The 15,157-nt window shown below is 45.0% G+C and overlaps 1 protein-coding gene across 1 annotated transcript in view; it reads left to right on the top strand.

Moving 5' to 3' along the window:
• Positions 1 to 649: 649 nt before the first annotated feature.
• Positions 650 to 15,157, top strand: part of LZTFL1 (leucine zipper transcription factor like 1) — a 66,826-nt gene continuing 52,318 nt past the window's right edge. The window contains exons 1-2 of the mRNA XM_030204336.1: positions 650 to 756; positions 871 to 995. Coding sequence (XP_030060196.1) covers positions 754 to 756; positions 871 to 995 — 128 coding nt within the window. The 5' untranslated portion in view covers positions 650 to 753. The remainder of the gene's footprint in view (positions 757 to 870; positions 996 to 15,157) is intronic.

The following is a 15,157-nucleotide window of genomic DNA, read 5'->3' as shown; positions in this document are numbered from 1 at the left end:
AGCATTGCAAATAACAAAGCAAGCTCTGGGGCACTTAAAAAAAACCATTTTGAATATAACCAGGGCTTTTTTTGAGGGGGTACTTGGGGGTACTGAGTACCGGCACCTTTTCCACTGTCTGCTAAAATTGACTCATGGACCCCAAGTTTTAATGATAGATCTCAGGCTCTACACACCAATTCTGTCTTGTCATAGATTCTGTGACTGGTTGCAGGGGGCCTGGCTATTATGGGGTGGGTCCGACCCTCAGAGATCACCCCACTCCTGAAGGGTGGTCTAGCATTTGAGTACCCGCACCTTTTTTGCTAGAAAAAACACACTGAATATAACCCTCCCTCCATAAATCCTGAAACCACCAGCCCTTACTCCCCTTACATCCCCTCCTCACAGAAAGAATACAAAAACCAAGGGGATTTACTAAAACAACATAAACCTCCCAAGTTTGCTATTGTTTTCAAAAGCTGCGCATTTGGGTCACTCAACATGGCAGCAAGCTCCACCCACTGCCTTCACTTCAGCCCACATAATGGGCCAGATAGGCAGCCCTCATGCCGTCTCCTGTCATAAACCTCCTTTACTCCCACCCTATCTCTCCCTTTACGTCATTTCTCCTCACGTGCCAACGGAGCGCCAATGACAAGAAAGTAAGAACCGGTCGCGTGTCTAGCTTTACCATGGCAACCGGTTCATTTTAATTCCTTGTTTATTTACCCAGGTGCCAAGTCCCGTTCAAGCGCCGCGGATCCTGCGATTATGGTAGGTAACGGGCGCAGTGTTTGCAGGGAATCAGGCCCATCCCGGTGTAGAGGGTCGGGAGCGCCTCATATAATCTTACTGGCTTTGTTTCTTTCTCTTTCATCTTCGCCGCAGGCCGAGCTGGGGCTGAACGAGCACCACCAGACCGAGGTGGTCAGCTACATGCGTTTCGCCCGCTCCAAGCGCGCCCTGCGCCTGAAGACAGTGGACTCCTGCTTCCAGGAGCTGAAGGAGAGCAGGTGAGATGGGCCTGGGGGTACGCTGTCATCCCGGGGTCTGAGCCATAGGGGCAGCACAGAAAGACGTCTTACAAGCAGGGCTGTTTTTGAGGGAGTATTTGGGGGTACTGAGTACCTGCACCTTTCCATTATCTACTAAAATTGACCATGGACCCCCTAGTTTTAATGATAGAACTCAGGGTCTACACACTAATTCTGTCTTGTCATAGATTCTGTGACTGGTTGCAGGGGGCCTGGCTATGATGGGATGGGTCTCTCAGTGATCACCCCACTCCCGAAGGGTGACCTAGCATTTGAGTACCGGTACCTTTTTTGCTAGAAGAATCACACTGCTTACAAGTCACAGGGTTATTTGGGGGGGGGGGGGGGGGGCGCGGAGGAGGAGGAGAAGAGAGTTTTAATTTTTCTGCTTTGGTAGTGGTCATTAAATCATCCTGTCCCTAACGGAGATAGGGCGGTGTTATTAGATCTAGTTCACATCTTTTCAGTAGTAGTTTGCCTTCGCAGCAAGTTATATTCAGGTGCAATTAATATTTTCCTTCCTCAGAAGCCGTGCAGTAAAAAGATTAGGTTTGCTAATATGAATTCATATCAGTGGGATTTAATACACCTGAAATCCTCATTATTGTTATTACAGTTTATTTACTTCGAGGGTTATTTTATAACTTAGTGCACACATAAAAGTACATATGATGATAAGATCGAGTGTACTTTATATATTTTTGGTGCAGGTGTGTTTTAGGATAAGCAGCATAAAATATATTGTACTGTTTTGGGATCTGGCTAAGCACTTGTGACCTGGATTGGCCACTGTTGGAAACAAGATGCTGGACTTGATGGACCTTCTCTCTGTCCCAGTATAGCAATACTTACGCACTTGTGTGAAGCTTGGGCAGAATTGTGATTTATACATCTACCTTTATAAAATATGTGTGTGTGATCTTGGGCAAGACACTTAACCCTCTATTGTCGCAGGTACAAACTTAGGGGCCCTTTTACAAAGGCACGTTAGATGCTACACGCGTGCAGCATGTGCCTAAATGAGGCTTCCGCACCCCCAGAGGTAATTTTAGATTTGGCGCAGGCCCATAATGCCTGGATGAGTTGTTTATTTCCTCTCACACGCATAGTTTCTGGTGGTAATCGGCAGTTGGTGTGCGCTGACCAGTCACCATGCTTGTAGCACGGTCGCCCTTACCACTAGATCAATGGGTGGCATTAAGGGATCAGGCCAGTTTTAGGCACATGCTGGTTTGTTTTACCAAATGCCCTTTTCCCATCCCATTAAAAAAAGCCCTTTTTTGCATACACGGTAAAAACTGGTCCAGTGTGCGCCCAAAACATGCGCCTGCACTACCGCAGGCCACTTTTTTACCGTGGCTTAGTAAAAGGACCCCTTAGATTGTGAGTCCTCCAGAGACAGGGAAATATCCAGTGTAGCTGAATGTAACTCGCTTTGAGCTACTACTGAAAAAGGTGTGAGCAAAATCCAAATTAAATAAAATATTTACATCTGTTCCTGAGCTGGTGTAAGTTCATGTGGTACATTTTACTCATGATTTATAGTAGTATTTTATAGAGGTGGGCAGTGATTGAAAATTTTGATCGCAATCAGCCATGCAATTAAAACTTTTAATTGTGCGATTAATCGCACTTAATCATGGCATGCATTTTGGGCACATGCTTTTCTTTTCTTTTTTTTTTTTTCCATGTTGACCCAAACATCCTTTTGAACAAATGCTTAGCGTGGCTGGTTATCCTTCACAAAGTGCTATTCAATTAGGGGTGGGCAAGAAATAAAAATTTTTATCAAAATTAATCATGGACTGGACTCTGGCTCTGGACTGGATGGCTTGGTACTGGTAAATTCCCACTGCATGAAAATTCTTTAACCCTGCTAAAAGAATGAAAAACTACAGAAAGACACTTCCTTCCCACATGCTCCCCCTCCCTTCCTTATGGGTACCTACCATTCTCTCGCGCTGTATCCATCCCCTGTATATACACCCAAGTAGCTGCCCTTCTGTTGCTTTACCTGTTACCCCTGATACACAGACACCCATTTCTCTCCTCTCCTGCTGTTGACCCCCCCCCCCTCCAGTACAGAAGTCCAGCATTCCCCCCCCCCCCCCCCCCCCCCCCACACACACACACACATTTATTTTAACCTTTATCTGGCTCTTCATAGGGTTTCCGGCAGCAATCCCCACATGCTACTTACGCCGATGCCTTCCCTCTGCTATATGCCAAGCTGAAAAAGGATAGGCAAGGAAGAGAAAGCAATGCTGGGCAACAGACAGGAGTTAAATTTTTTTATCAAGATTTAAAAATTTAATCATAGTTGAAATAAAAAAATAATTGCATTAATAGTGCACTAAATGTCCACCCCTATTTTGTAAAGAATTATAGGCACCTATATTTCTTTACAAAATAGGCATTATATTGCGTACTCAGTTTAGGTATCTTTTTATAAAACTACCCTCCATCTACATAACTCACATTAATGAACATGAGTAAATCAGACCCCAAACTTGTACCAGAGGCAACAGAGAGTTAAATAACTTTGCCTGCAGTCACAAGCAGCATCAATAGGATTTGAGCCTTGCTTTTCAATTTACATCCTGATCACTAGTTTATTCCTCCCTTACTGTACAGGTTCTCAGTCTCAGCAAAACAAAAACAAAGAGATTTTTCTCAGTTTATGTAGGCTTTGTGTTTAGATTACTGTCAAAAGTAGGTTGAGAACTAGACTCTGGTTTAGCAAAGATGCATCGGCAGGAGGACTCTTACAGACTAATAACCTATTTACTGTAACCCAGTAAATGATGGCATATAAGGACCACAGTCAATGGTGGCTGATGAAAAAACTGCACAGTCCATCCAGTCTGCCCAATAGAGGCATGCATGAGCTTTCAAGAACAAGAGCCCACTTTAGCAGATGCGGAAATTAACTCATTTTTGAAAGCTTATGCCTTAATAAATGAAGACTTTTGTGAGGCACTTCATATTGTTGCAGCTGAGAACATAAGAAAAAAAAAAACACTGAGTCAAGCCAAGGTCCATCGAGTCCAGCATCCTGTCTCAACAGTGGTCAGGCCAAGTCACAAGTACCCAGCAGATAACAAAAAGTGAGAGACTTAATTTTCATAGCTCATTCCCAAGGATAATCATTGTCTTTCCCAAATCAATCAGGAACTTGACTAACGTAGTGGAGTTTAAAAGAATGTTGGACACCTTGACCTCATCTAGTGACATCCCACAATTTAAATTATTAATTGCATGAAAAAAAATTTCTACAATTTGTTTAATATCTTCTGGTGGTTAGTCTTATGGAGTGTCCTGTTGTTTGAAAGGTTTAAAAAATTCCCTCATTAACTGTTTCACCCCACCCATGATTTTATAAACTTATTTCATATCCCCTCTCAGTTGTTTTTTATTTTCTCCAAGCTAAAGCTCTTTAACTTGTTTAGTCTTTCTTCAGAATGGAGGTGTTCCATCCCCTTTTTGTTGTTGCTCTTCTGTGAGCTCTTTCTAGTTGCACTATATCTGTTGTGAGATGAAGGTGAGCATAACTGATGCCAACTCAGAGTACGATTGTACTAGAGACCTATTCAGGGGCATAATAATTATCTTACTTCCCTGTGGCAAAACAGGGGACTTATGTCTGTGATTTCTTATGTGAATGCATGGTGGAAAAACAAAAGAGCAGATCGATAAGAGAGAAAAAAATATCAATTTATTATATGACAAAAATATTCAGAATCAGCTCAGGGCTGATTTGCTCTTATGTGAATGCATGCCTTTTTTGTTCCCTAGTGCATTTCCCTTGTTTGGCCAGCAGATGGTGTCTGTTCTCTGTTTGTAAAGCTGTTGCAGAAGTGACCGTTTCTTCCTGCCTAAGCATTGAGGGAAAGTAACCTGCATGGCTGTTGGTCAGAGGCCCCTCAGTGTTAATGCCCTGGGCTCTGATCGGCCCTGAGGTTCAAAATACTGCAAGAATCTGCTGGAAATCTTTAGTCTCAGAGAGGGAGTGTGGAGACTAAGAGCCTCTAAACTAAAATCCTGTTCAAACCTGTCAGCAGTTATATTTTTCCTAATCTTCCCAGGAACTACTCAAGTAGTGTTTAGTTAGTTTTATGTTGATACCGGTTTAATTTACTGGTTATTGTTTACTAATTTCACCCTATTCCTCCGTTCATTGTTCTACCTTGTTCTGATAAAAAACCTATTAGTTTATTAGCTCTGTTGTCCTGGACTGACTAAGAATCCTGGTGTTTGTGTACTTGGTCTGTGGGTGCTTTCTAGGAATTGTAGGACTCCTGGGATTGTGGCCCCAGTGTCCTTAGAAACCACCGGGGAATTAACTTGGGGGGGGGGGGGGGGGGATGCCAGTGTAGAGCATGTGCCCAGGTGCAGGTGGGCCTGAGCAGTGCTGGGATGGACCCTTTAGGTGGCCTCAGGGTTAGCCCCCGGTGAGTGCTAGGCGTTTTGTGACACCCCCCTTTTACAAAGCTGCGCTATCAGCTGCTGGTATGGTAATGCCAACACAGCCCATTAACTTTGAATGGACTGTGTCAGCATTACTGCACCGGCAGCCACTAGAGCAGCTTTGTAAAAGGGTGGATTAGTTTTGTTCTCCAAACCTTTTCAAACAATCCCTAGCATTCTGTTTGGGTTTTTGGGGGACAGCGGTGGCACATTGGGCTGAGAATTTCAATGTATTGTCCACAGTGACTCCAAGATGTTTTTCTTAGATGGCAACACCTGACTTAGAATCCAGCACATTTTGTACCTGTAGTTGGGATTATTTTTCCCTATATGTATCACTTTGCATTTTCTTATAATAAATGTATCTGCCATTCAGCTGCACAGTCTCCCAAATCTCACAAGATCCTTTTCCAGCCCTCTGAATATTTGTGTTCATCTGCAGGTTTGATCACATCACTCATTACTCTTATTTTCTAGATCATATATGAATACGTTGAACAGTACTAGCACCAGAATAAACACTTGGGCCACTCCACTACTGACTCTTTTGTATGTGGATAACTAGTCCTACTTTCTGTTTCCTGACTTTTAGCCAGTTTCCAGGCCACAAAAGGGCATGGCCTCCTATCCCATAACTTTAGTTTCTTATGGAGTCTCTCATGAAGGATTTTGTCAAATGCCTTCTGAAAAAATCCAAGTACACTAAAACACAACTACCAAGTTACCTACTGGTAGAAAAAGATAGGACAGGGATACTCTCTTGCTTTTTGCCATATGTTGGTTGCCTTTAAAGTACAGAATTTGATATATTTTATTTTTGTTACATTTGTACCCCGCGCTTTCCCACTTATGGCAGACTCAATGCGGCGGGCAATGGAGGGTTAAGTGATTTGCCCAGAGTCACAAGGAGCTGCCTGTGCTGGGAATCAAACTCAGTTCCCCAGGACCAAAGTCCACCACCCTAACCACTAGGCCACTCCTCCACTCCACTTTTGTTGGTTTTTAAAATTCTGTAATGGACTTGAGCATTTATATCTGCAGGTATTGTTCTTTTAGGTCTGGTTGTAGCATGAAAATCATTTAAAGCTTCCATCCTTGAAGACTGATTAGCAAGCTTGTGTAAGTGTATTTTACAGGGCAGTGCTTCAGTAATACGGAACTACCTGCTTACAGCTAAGTTAAATGGGATTCTGGAAAGAAACATTCAACCTGGCATTTTTGACCTATGGCTGCGAAACTCTTAAATAAGCAGTAATGTTGGGTGTTTCTGGATTGATAGAATGTGCAAGCTTTTTAGCCAATCATGAGCATGTAAAAGCACTAGTAGTATCCAGTTTAAAAATCCTTACCAATTCTAAAAAAAAACCCGGTAGCCTCCATTAAAAAATATGAATTAAATGACATCATAGGCTAAAACCCTTCTAAACAGACTGTGCCTGTATGAAAATTGCTCTCTCTATGCTTCAAAACAAAAAGCTATTTGTAATGCGCCCCCCTAATATATATCTTAAATGTAATCGTGGAAAGTATAATAAAGAAATCTCAACCGTGCACATACTGACCAACTTCTCCATAATAGAATGACACTGAGATATAAAGCAATACTTTCTTCTAAAAGCAGTCCCTACAGAGAGTAGATGGTATGATGCATTCTTATCTTGACTCTGCAAGTCAGCATAAAATGCATCCAAAGAACTGCCCACACTAAAGTCGACAAAACATTCCTTGGTTTTAGAATCCCGCCATTTATAGACGTATGCTTTCATGAATATTAAAAATATGATGTCACAGGTTAAAACCTCTGAAATACTTCTGATGCTCAAGAATAAAATATTAATGGAAAATTAAACCAGCTGCTATGTTGGATTCTCATAAATATACAATGAGAATACACAGAGATTTATAAATATAACATATTCCCCCAGATTCTATATAGCGCTCCTTTTTCAGCACAGATTCTATAATAATGTGCAGAAACTTAATTGACTTAAGTTAATCAGTGTTGATAACAGCTCTTAACAAGCAATAATGAACACTAATTGGCACTGATTAGAATTCACACGCACAACCCGCTAAGCGTATTCTATAACAAAGCGTGCTAAACTTCTAACACGCGCAGGCAAAAGAGGTTATGGTTAAGGGCGGGGAAATGGGTGCCTCCGGATGGGTGTTCTGAAATGTATTCACATAGATGTAGAATACTAGTAAAACAGGCCCGTTTCTGACGCAAATGAAACAGGCGTAGCAAGGTTTTCCTCGGAGTGTGTATGTTTGAGAGAGAGAGAGAGAGAGTGTGTGTGTGTGTGTGAGAGATGGAGTGTATGTGTGTGTGAGAGTGAGTGTGTGTGAAAGAGAGAGATAGAGTGTATGTGAGAGACAGAGAGTGAGTGTGTGTGTGTGGGGCTCCGAGTTCCAGGCCCCCCTTCCGTCCGAGGTGCAGGCCCCCCTCCCTTCCTCCCTCCCTCTCTCTCCTCTCCTCCGAGTTCTTGGTCCCCCTTCCTCCGAGTTCCATGCCCTCCTTTCCTCGGAGTTTGTATGTTTGAGAGAGAGTGTGTGAGTGAGAGATGGAGTGTGTATGTGAGAGAGAATGAGTGAGAGAGATAGAGTGTGAGTCTGTGTGTGAGAGAGAGTGTATGTGAGAGACAAAGAGTGAGTGTGTGTGAGAAAGTGAAGCCTTCAAGCCTTGAAGCATTTGTGCACTCTGTAAGGCTCCATCTCCTCAATTGATGACACGTAGTTCCGGAATGTTGCAGGAATGCTTCAAGGCTTGAAGGCTTCACTTTCTCGGCTTCAGAATGTTGGAGGTGCGTTTTATTATATAGGACTAGCCGTTAAGCCCGTTAAAACGGGCGAGTTTTTTTAATTTCACCTCCATGTGTAGCAAGTCTGCTCTGTCCCCTGTCCTCCCCCCATGTCCAGCAATCCTCCTCTGTCCTCTTCCCTCACCCCATGTCAAGCCACAGTCCTCTGTTCCCTGCCCTCCCAAAGAGACAGTGAGTGTGAGAGTGAGCAGCTAGTGTGTGTGTGCTTGGGTGTCTCTGTGTGTGTGTGTGAGTGAGTGAATGAGAGAGAGTGTGTGAGTGAGTGAAAGAGAGTGCTTGTGAGCTGTTAGTACTCCCTGTCTCAGTGGAGGTTCAGTGTCTCCTTGTAGTCAGTTGTTGGAGCTGTGTGTCAATGGAGGTTCAGTGTCTCCTTGTAGTCAGTTGTTGGAACTGTGTGTCAGTGGAGGTTCAGTGTCTCCTTGTAGTCAGTTGTTGGAGCTGTGTGGCAGTGGAGGTTCAGTGTCTCCTTGTAGTCAGTTGTTGGAGCTGTGTGGCGGTGGAGGTTCAGTGTCTCCTTGTAGTCAGTTGTTGGAGCTGTGTGTCCGTGGAGGTTCAGTGTCTCCTTGTAGTCAGTTGTTGGAGCTGTGTGTCAGTGGAGGTTCAGTGTCTCCTTGTAGTCAGTTGTTGGAGCTGTGTGGCAGTGGAGGTTCAGTGTCTCCTTGTAGTCAGTTGTTGGAGCTGTGTGGCAGTGGAGGTTCAGTGTCTCCTTGTAGTCAGTTGTTGGAGCTTTGTGGCAGTGGAGGTTCAGTGTCTCCTTGTAGTCAGTTGTCGGAGCTTTGTGGCAGTGGAGGTTCAGTGTCTCCTTGTAGTCAGTTGTTGGAGCTGTGTGTCAGTGGAGTGTCAGTGTCGTAGTCAGTTGTTAGAGCTGTGTGGCAGTGGAGGTTCAGTGTCTCCTTGTAGTCAGTTGTTGGAGCTTTGTGGCAGTGGAGGTTCAGTGTCTCCTTGTAGTCAGTTGTTGGAGCTGTGTGTCAGTGGAGTTTCAGTGTCGTAGTCAGTTGTTAGAGCTGTGTGGCAGTGGAGGTTCAGTGTCTCCTTGTAGTCAGTTGTTGGAGCTGTGTGGCAGTGGAGGTTCAGTGTCTCCTTGTAGTCAGTTGTTGGAGCTGTGTGGCAGTGGAGGTTCAGTGTCTCCTTGTAGTCAGTTGTTGGAGCTTTGTGGCAGTGGAGGTTCAGTGTCTCCTTGCAGTCAGTTGTTGGAGCCGTGTGGCAGTGGAGGTTCAGTGTCTCCTTGTAGTCAGTTGTTGGAGCTGTGTGGCAGTGGAGGTTCAGTGTCTCCTTGTAGTCAGTTGTTGGAGCTGTGTGGCAGTGGAGGTTCAGTGTCTCCTTGTACTCAGTTGTTGGAGCTGTGTGGCAGTGGAGGTTCAGTGTCTCCTTGTAGTCAGTTGTTGGAGCTGTGTGGCAGTGGAGGTTCAGTGTCTCCTTGTAGTCAGTTGTTGGAGCTGTGTGTCAGTGGAGGTTCAGTGTCTCCTTGTAGTCAGTTGTTGGAGCTGTGTGGCAGTGGAGGTTCAGTGTCTCCTTGTAGTCAGTTGTTAGAGCTGTGTGGCAGTGGAGGTTCAGTGTCTCCTTGTAGTCAGTTGTTGGAGCTGTGTGGCAGTGGAGGTTCAGTGTCTCCTTGTAGTCAGTTGTTGGAGCTGTGTGTCAGTGGAGGTTCAGTGTCTCCTTGTAGTCAGTTGTTAGAGCTGTGTGGCAGTGGAGGTTCAGTGTCTCCCTGTAGTCAGTTGTTGTAGCTGTGTGGCAGTGGAGGTTCAGTGTCTCCTTGTAGTCAGTTGTTGGAGCTGTGTGGCAGTGGAGGTTCAGTGTCTCCTTGTAGTCAGTTGTTGGAGCTGTGTGGCAGTGGAGGTTCAGTGTCTCCTGTGTGGCAGTTGTTGGAGCTGTGTGGCAGTGGAGGTTCAGTGTCTCCTTGTAGTCAGTTGTTAGAGCAGTTTGAAACGCAGGCTCATTTTTCAGTCGTGTGCCGGTCTCCCTCCCCCCTTCCCGCATACATGTTGTTGTTCCGCCCCTTCTGCTGACTCCTGCTGTTGTGTGTGTGTGTGTGTGTGTGTGTGTGTGTGTGTGTGTTGTGAGTGAATACACCTGTTTACCTTTTTCTGTTGGCCCCAGAACGTTTTTTGATCCCTGCTTGGTTTCTGCTGCGGGTTTTTTTAGTTGCCTCGGCCACTTCGTCGTTCCTGCTGTGCCCTTGTACATGGTGGTTCTCTTCTCCATCCTCCCTCCCCCATTGATGTCCACGCCCCCTCCTTCCCTCCCTATTGGCTGCATTACGTCCTCCTTCAATTTCCACGCCCCCTCCCCTTCATATTGGCTGCATTAGGTCCTCCTCCGATTTCCACGCCCCCTCCCCTCCCTATTGGCTGCATTACGTCCTCCTCCGATTTCCATGCCCCCTCCCTATTGGCTGCATTACATCTTCCTCCGTTTTCCACGCCCCCTCCCCTCCCTATTGGCTGCATTACGTCCTCCTCCAATTTCCACGCCCCCTCCTTCCCTCCCTATTGGCTGCATTACGTCCTCCTTCGTTTTCCACGCCCCCTCCCCTCCCTATTGGCTGCATTACGTCCTCTTCCGTTTTCCACGCCCCCTCCCCTCCCTATTGGCTGCATTATGTCCTCCTCCGATTTCCACGCCCCCCTCCTCCCCTCCCTATTGGCTGCATTACGTCCTCCTCCAATTTCCACGCCCCCTCCTTCCCTCCCTATTGGCTGCATTACATCCTCCTTCATTTTCCACGCCCCCTCCCCTCCCTATTGGCTGCATTATGTCCTCCTCCGATTTCCACGCCCCCTCCTTCCCTCCCTATTGGCTGCATTACGTCCTCTTCCGTTTTCCACGCCCCTCCCCTCCCTATTGGCTGCATTACGTCCTCCTCCAATTTCCACGCCCCCTCCTTCCCTCCCTATTGGCTGCATTACATCCTCCTTCATTTTCCACGCCCCCTCCCCTCCCTATTGGCTGCATTATGTCCTCCTCCGATTTCCACGCCCCCTCCTTCCCTCCCTATTGGCTGCATTACGTCCTCTTCCGTTTTCCACGCCCCTCCCCTCCCTATTGGCTGCATTATGTCCGCCTCCAATTTCCACGCCCCCTCCTAACCTCCCTATTGGCTGCATTACGTTCGGTACAGGAGCTGCTAGTGGAGGCGGGGTTTGGAGTGTTGCTCCTTGAATGTTGGTCTCTACTGCGCATTTGCGGTGAGTACGGTCACTCGCAATTTATATGTTTGATTGCCCAGTGTGCCTAAATCTACATGTGGGGATTTACGCCACGTTTTTGTTGGTATAAATGGATACATGTAGTTTTAGGCGCTCAGATGTCAACTAAGTGTATTTTTAAAAGAAAATTCCTACTATCTGAAGACCATTTATAATATTTATTTTTGTGGATTCTATATGAAGTCTTGTAATATCAGTCTGTTGAAATGTTATCCTGCTTTGAATTCCTTAGGAGAAAAAGCAGGTTATAATTCTGTATATGATGCAAGCTTTCGTGGAAAGCTTATATATAAGATACACATAAAAACTTATATGAACGATAAAAAATGTTATTAAAAAAAGTGATAATCCTATATAATAAAAAGCACCTCCAACGTTCTGAAGCTAACTCCGTAAAAGTGAAGCTTTGAAGGGTTCTTGCTCCTGCTTTATCCATCTCCTGAATTGATGTCACGTACTTCCAGGTTCATCACAAACAGCAGTGACCAATCACTGGTTGGGAATGCTGCAGAGTTGCCAGGCAATGGAACGCGACGTCACACGCATGAGGGTGTCGATGTCCCTCCCTTCCAGTTCCAGGCCCCCTCTCTCCAAATTTTAAAAGTCATCTTCACTTACCAAGTTGGGTTTACAGCGGCCGTCAGCAGTGGTAAAAGGCGTGCAGGCTCGGCCCTTCTTTCTCTCTAAGCTCTGGTCCCGTCCTTGCGGAAACAGGAAATGATGGCGGGACCAGAGCTGAGAGAGAGAGAGAAGGGCTGAGCCTGCAAGCCTTTTACCGCTGCTGATGGCCGCTGTAACCCTGACTTGGTAAGTGAAGATGACTTCTAAAATTCGGAGGGAGGGGTGCTGGAACTGGAAGGGAGGGAGGGACGACGACCCTGGAACTGGGAGGGAGGGGGATCCTGGAACTGGGAGGGAGGGAGGGGACCCTGAAACTTGGAGGGAGGGAGGGGGAGGATGACCCTGGAACTCAAAGGGAGGGAAGGAGGGGATGACCGTGGAACTCGGAGGGAGGGAGGGGACGGACGACCCTGGAACTCGGAGGGAGGGAGGGAGGGAGGGAGGGAGGGGAGGGGACGACCCTGGAACTCAGAGGGAGGGAGGGGAGGCCCATGGCATACACTCTCATTCTCACACACACACACACACTCTGTCTCACAGACACACTCGCACCCAGTCTCACTCTCTCTCTGTCACACACACACACTCTCATACACACTCTCTCTCTCTCTCACACAGTCACTCTCACACACACTCTCTCAAACATACACACTCCGAGGAAAACCTTGCTAACGCCTGTTTCATTTGTTTCAGAAACAGCCCTTTTTTACTAGTATGCATATAATTATACATTAAGAAGGCAACGTAAATATACAATAGATATAGAATAAACTCAAGGGGACTTTAAAAACTTCCATATTATCCATAAGAGAGCTAGGTTAAATAATAAACTTATCTAAATTGTAATAATGACCTGCCCGTATGTGGCCTCAAGCCAATATCTCTTTTATGGTAAAATTTGCTAGAGAGCAAAAACTACTACTAGTACTACTTATCATTTCTATAGCGCTACAAGGCATATGCAGCGCTGTACACCATACACAAAAAAGACAGTCCCTGCTCAAAGAGCTTACAATCTAGATAAGACAGACAGACAGACAGAACAATTAAGGGTAAAGGAATAAAGAGGTGAAGATAAAAGGACAGGGCAAGTGAGCAGTGGTTAGGAGTCAAAAGCAGTGGTAAAGAGGTGGGCTTTAAGTTTGGACTTGAAAATGGCCAAAGAGGGGGCTAGACATACAGGCTCGGGAAGTCTATTGCAGGCGTGAGGTGCAGCAAGATAAAAGGAACGGAGTCTGGAATTAGCAGTAGAGGAGAAGGGGACAGATAAGAGATATTTATCAACAGAAAGGAGTACCTGAGGGGGGGGGGTGCGTAGGGAGAGACAAGAGTGGAGAGGTACTGGGGAGCGGCAGAGTGAATGCACTTATAGGTCAATAAGAGAAGTTTGAATTGAATGCGGAAACGGATAGGGAGCCAGTGAAGTGACTTAAGGAGAGGGCTAATGTGAGCATAGCGACTTTTGCGGAAAATGAGTGGCACAGCAGAGTTTTGGACTGATTGGAGAGATGGCTAAGAGGGAGGCCGGTGAGAAGCAGGTTACAATAATCAAGACGAGAGGTGATAAGAGTGTGGATAAGGGCTCTGGTAGAGTGCTCAGAGATGAAGGGACGGATTTTGCTGATGTAATAGAGAAAGAAACAACAGGTTTTGGCAATCTGCTGAATGTGAGCAGAGAAGGAGAGAGAGGAGTCAAAGATGACCCCAAGGTTACCATTTTGGTGGGTAGGGGAAGTGGAGCATAGTTGTAGATTGAAGTTTAAACTGCTATGTATAACACCTAAAAAATAATGAACGAAAATAAAAAACTGTGGTTGGTATAAACATAAAAATAATAAGACCACATTTTTTGTTCTTTTACTTTGGTGGCATTACGAATCAACATTTGCAGTGAATATTCTCTTAAGAAATTCAAAATGTTACTAAAAGCATGTGTATTTCAATTAGCCTACAGTTAAACATCACTTCCTGGCTGGTTGATGGTTCCTACCCCTGTATCCTTTATCCTTCACTCCACTCTTGCTTCTTTCTGTGTGTCTGTCCCCCTTTTTTCTGTCTATATATCCCACTTTCTATTTCAATTCTATTTTTTTCTTTCATTAGTTTTTATTGTATTGTAACCACCTAGTGGTACACGGTGCAATTGGCAGTATATCAGATCCTTATGAATAAAATACTGAATTTGACCATAATGTTTTACTTTATATCATGTGCATGGAAGATTTCTGTTGAGATTTAGTTTGGCTAACACCGAATTATATGTGAACAGGAAAGACAAGTTCATTAATCAATTTTACTTCACAATGACCTTCACTAAAGGGGTTTAGGAGAGAAGTTATCAAACTGTTAGGGCACTAACCAATGTTATTTACCCTTTAATGCATGTTAAAGGGCTGTAACATTGGGTGCAGTGCCCAAACAGTGTTAAATAAGTCACCCTGCATTATATAGTAATGAAATGCAGACATGCAAATGCATGTAAAGCAGTTCATTACTATGTAAAGTTGCTACCATGGTTCGTAGTATGCACCAGGTGCTCACTTCAGTTTGCGCTATTTTCAATAAAATAACTTCAGCTAATAGATTACCAGTTGGGGGTCACTGGCGCAATTTTGGATGATGGAGCCAGCGAGGGCAGGAGCAGCTGGGCATCGCTGCTGCCCAATCACTAGACACCAGGGATTTTTGCATAAGATAGACCGGGGTAGCTTCCAGTAGGGGAAGAAACTGTCACTTATATGTAAAAGAAATACGTTTATTTATATAGTGTAGCATGCCAGAAATTAAAAATAGTGGTAGTAGCAGTAGGAGTGGATTAGTAGCCTAGTGGTTAGTGCAGTGGACTTTGATCCTGGGAAACTGAGTTCAGTTCCCACTGCAGCTCCTTGTGACTCTGGGCAAGTCATTTAACCCTCCATTGCCCCTGGTACAAAATAAGTACCTGAATATATGTAAACCGCTTTGAATGTAGTTGCAAAAACCTCAGAAAGGTGGTATATCAAGTCCCATTTCCCTTTCCCTAAGG

This window comes from Microcaecilia unicolor, chromosome 1 (assembly GCF_901765095.1).
Source record: "Microcaecilia unicolor chromosome 1, aMicUni1.1, whole genome shotgun sequence".
Classification (NCBI taxonomy): Eukaryota; Metazoa; Chordata; class Amphibia; order Gymnophiona; family Siphonopidae; genus Microcaecilia; species Microcaecilia unicolor.
Note: the sequence above shows the minus strand (reverse complement) of the source record. Positions and strands in the feature narration are given on the sequence as shown.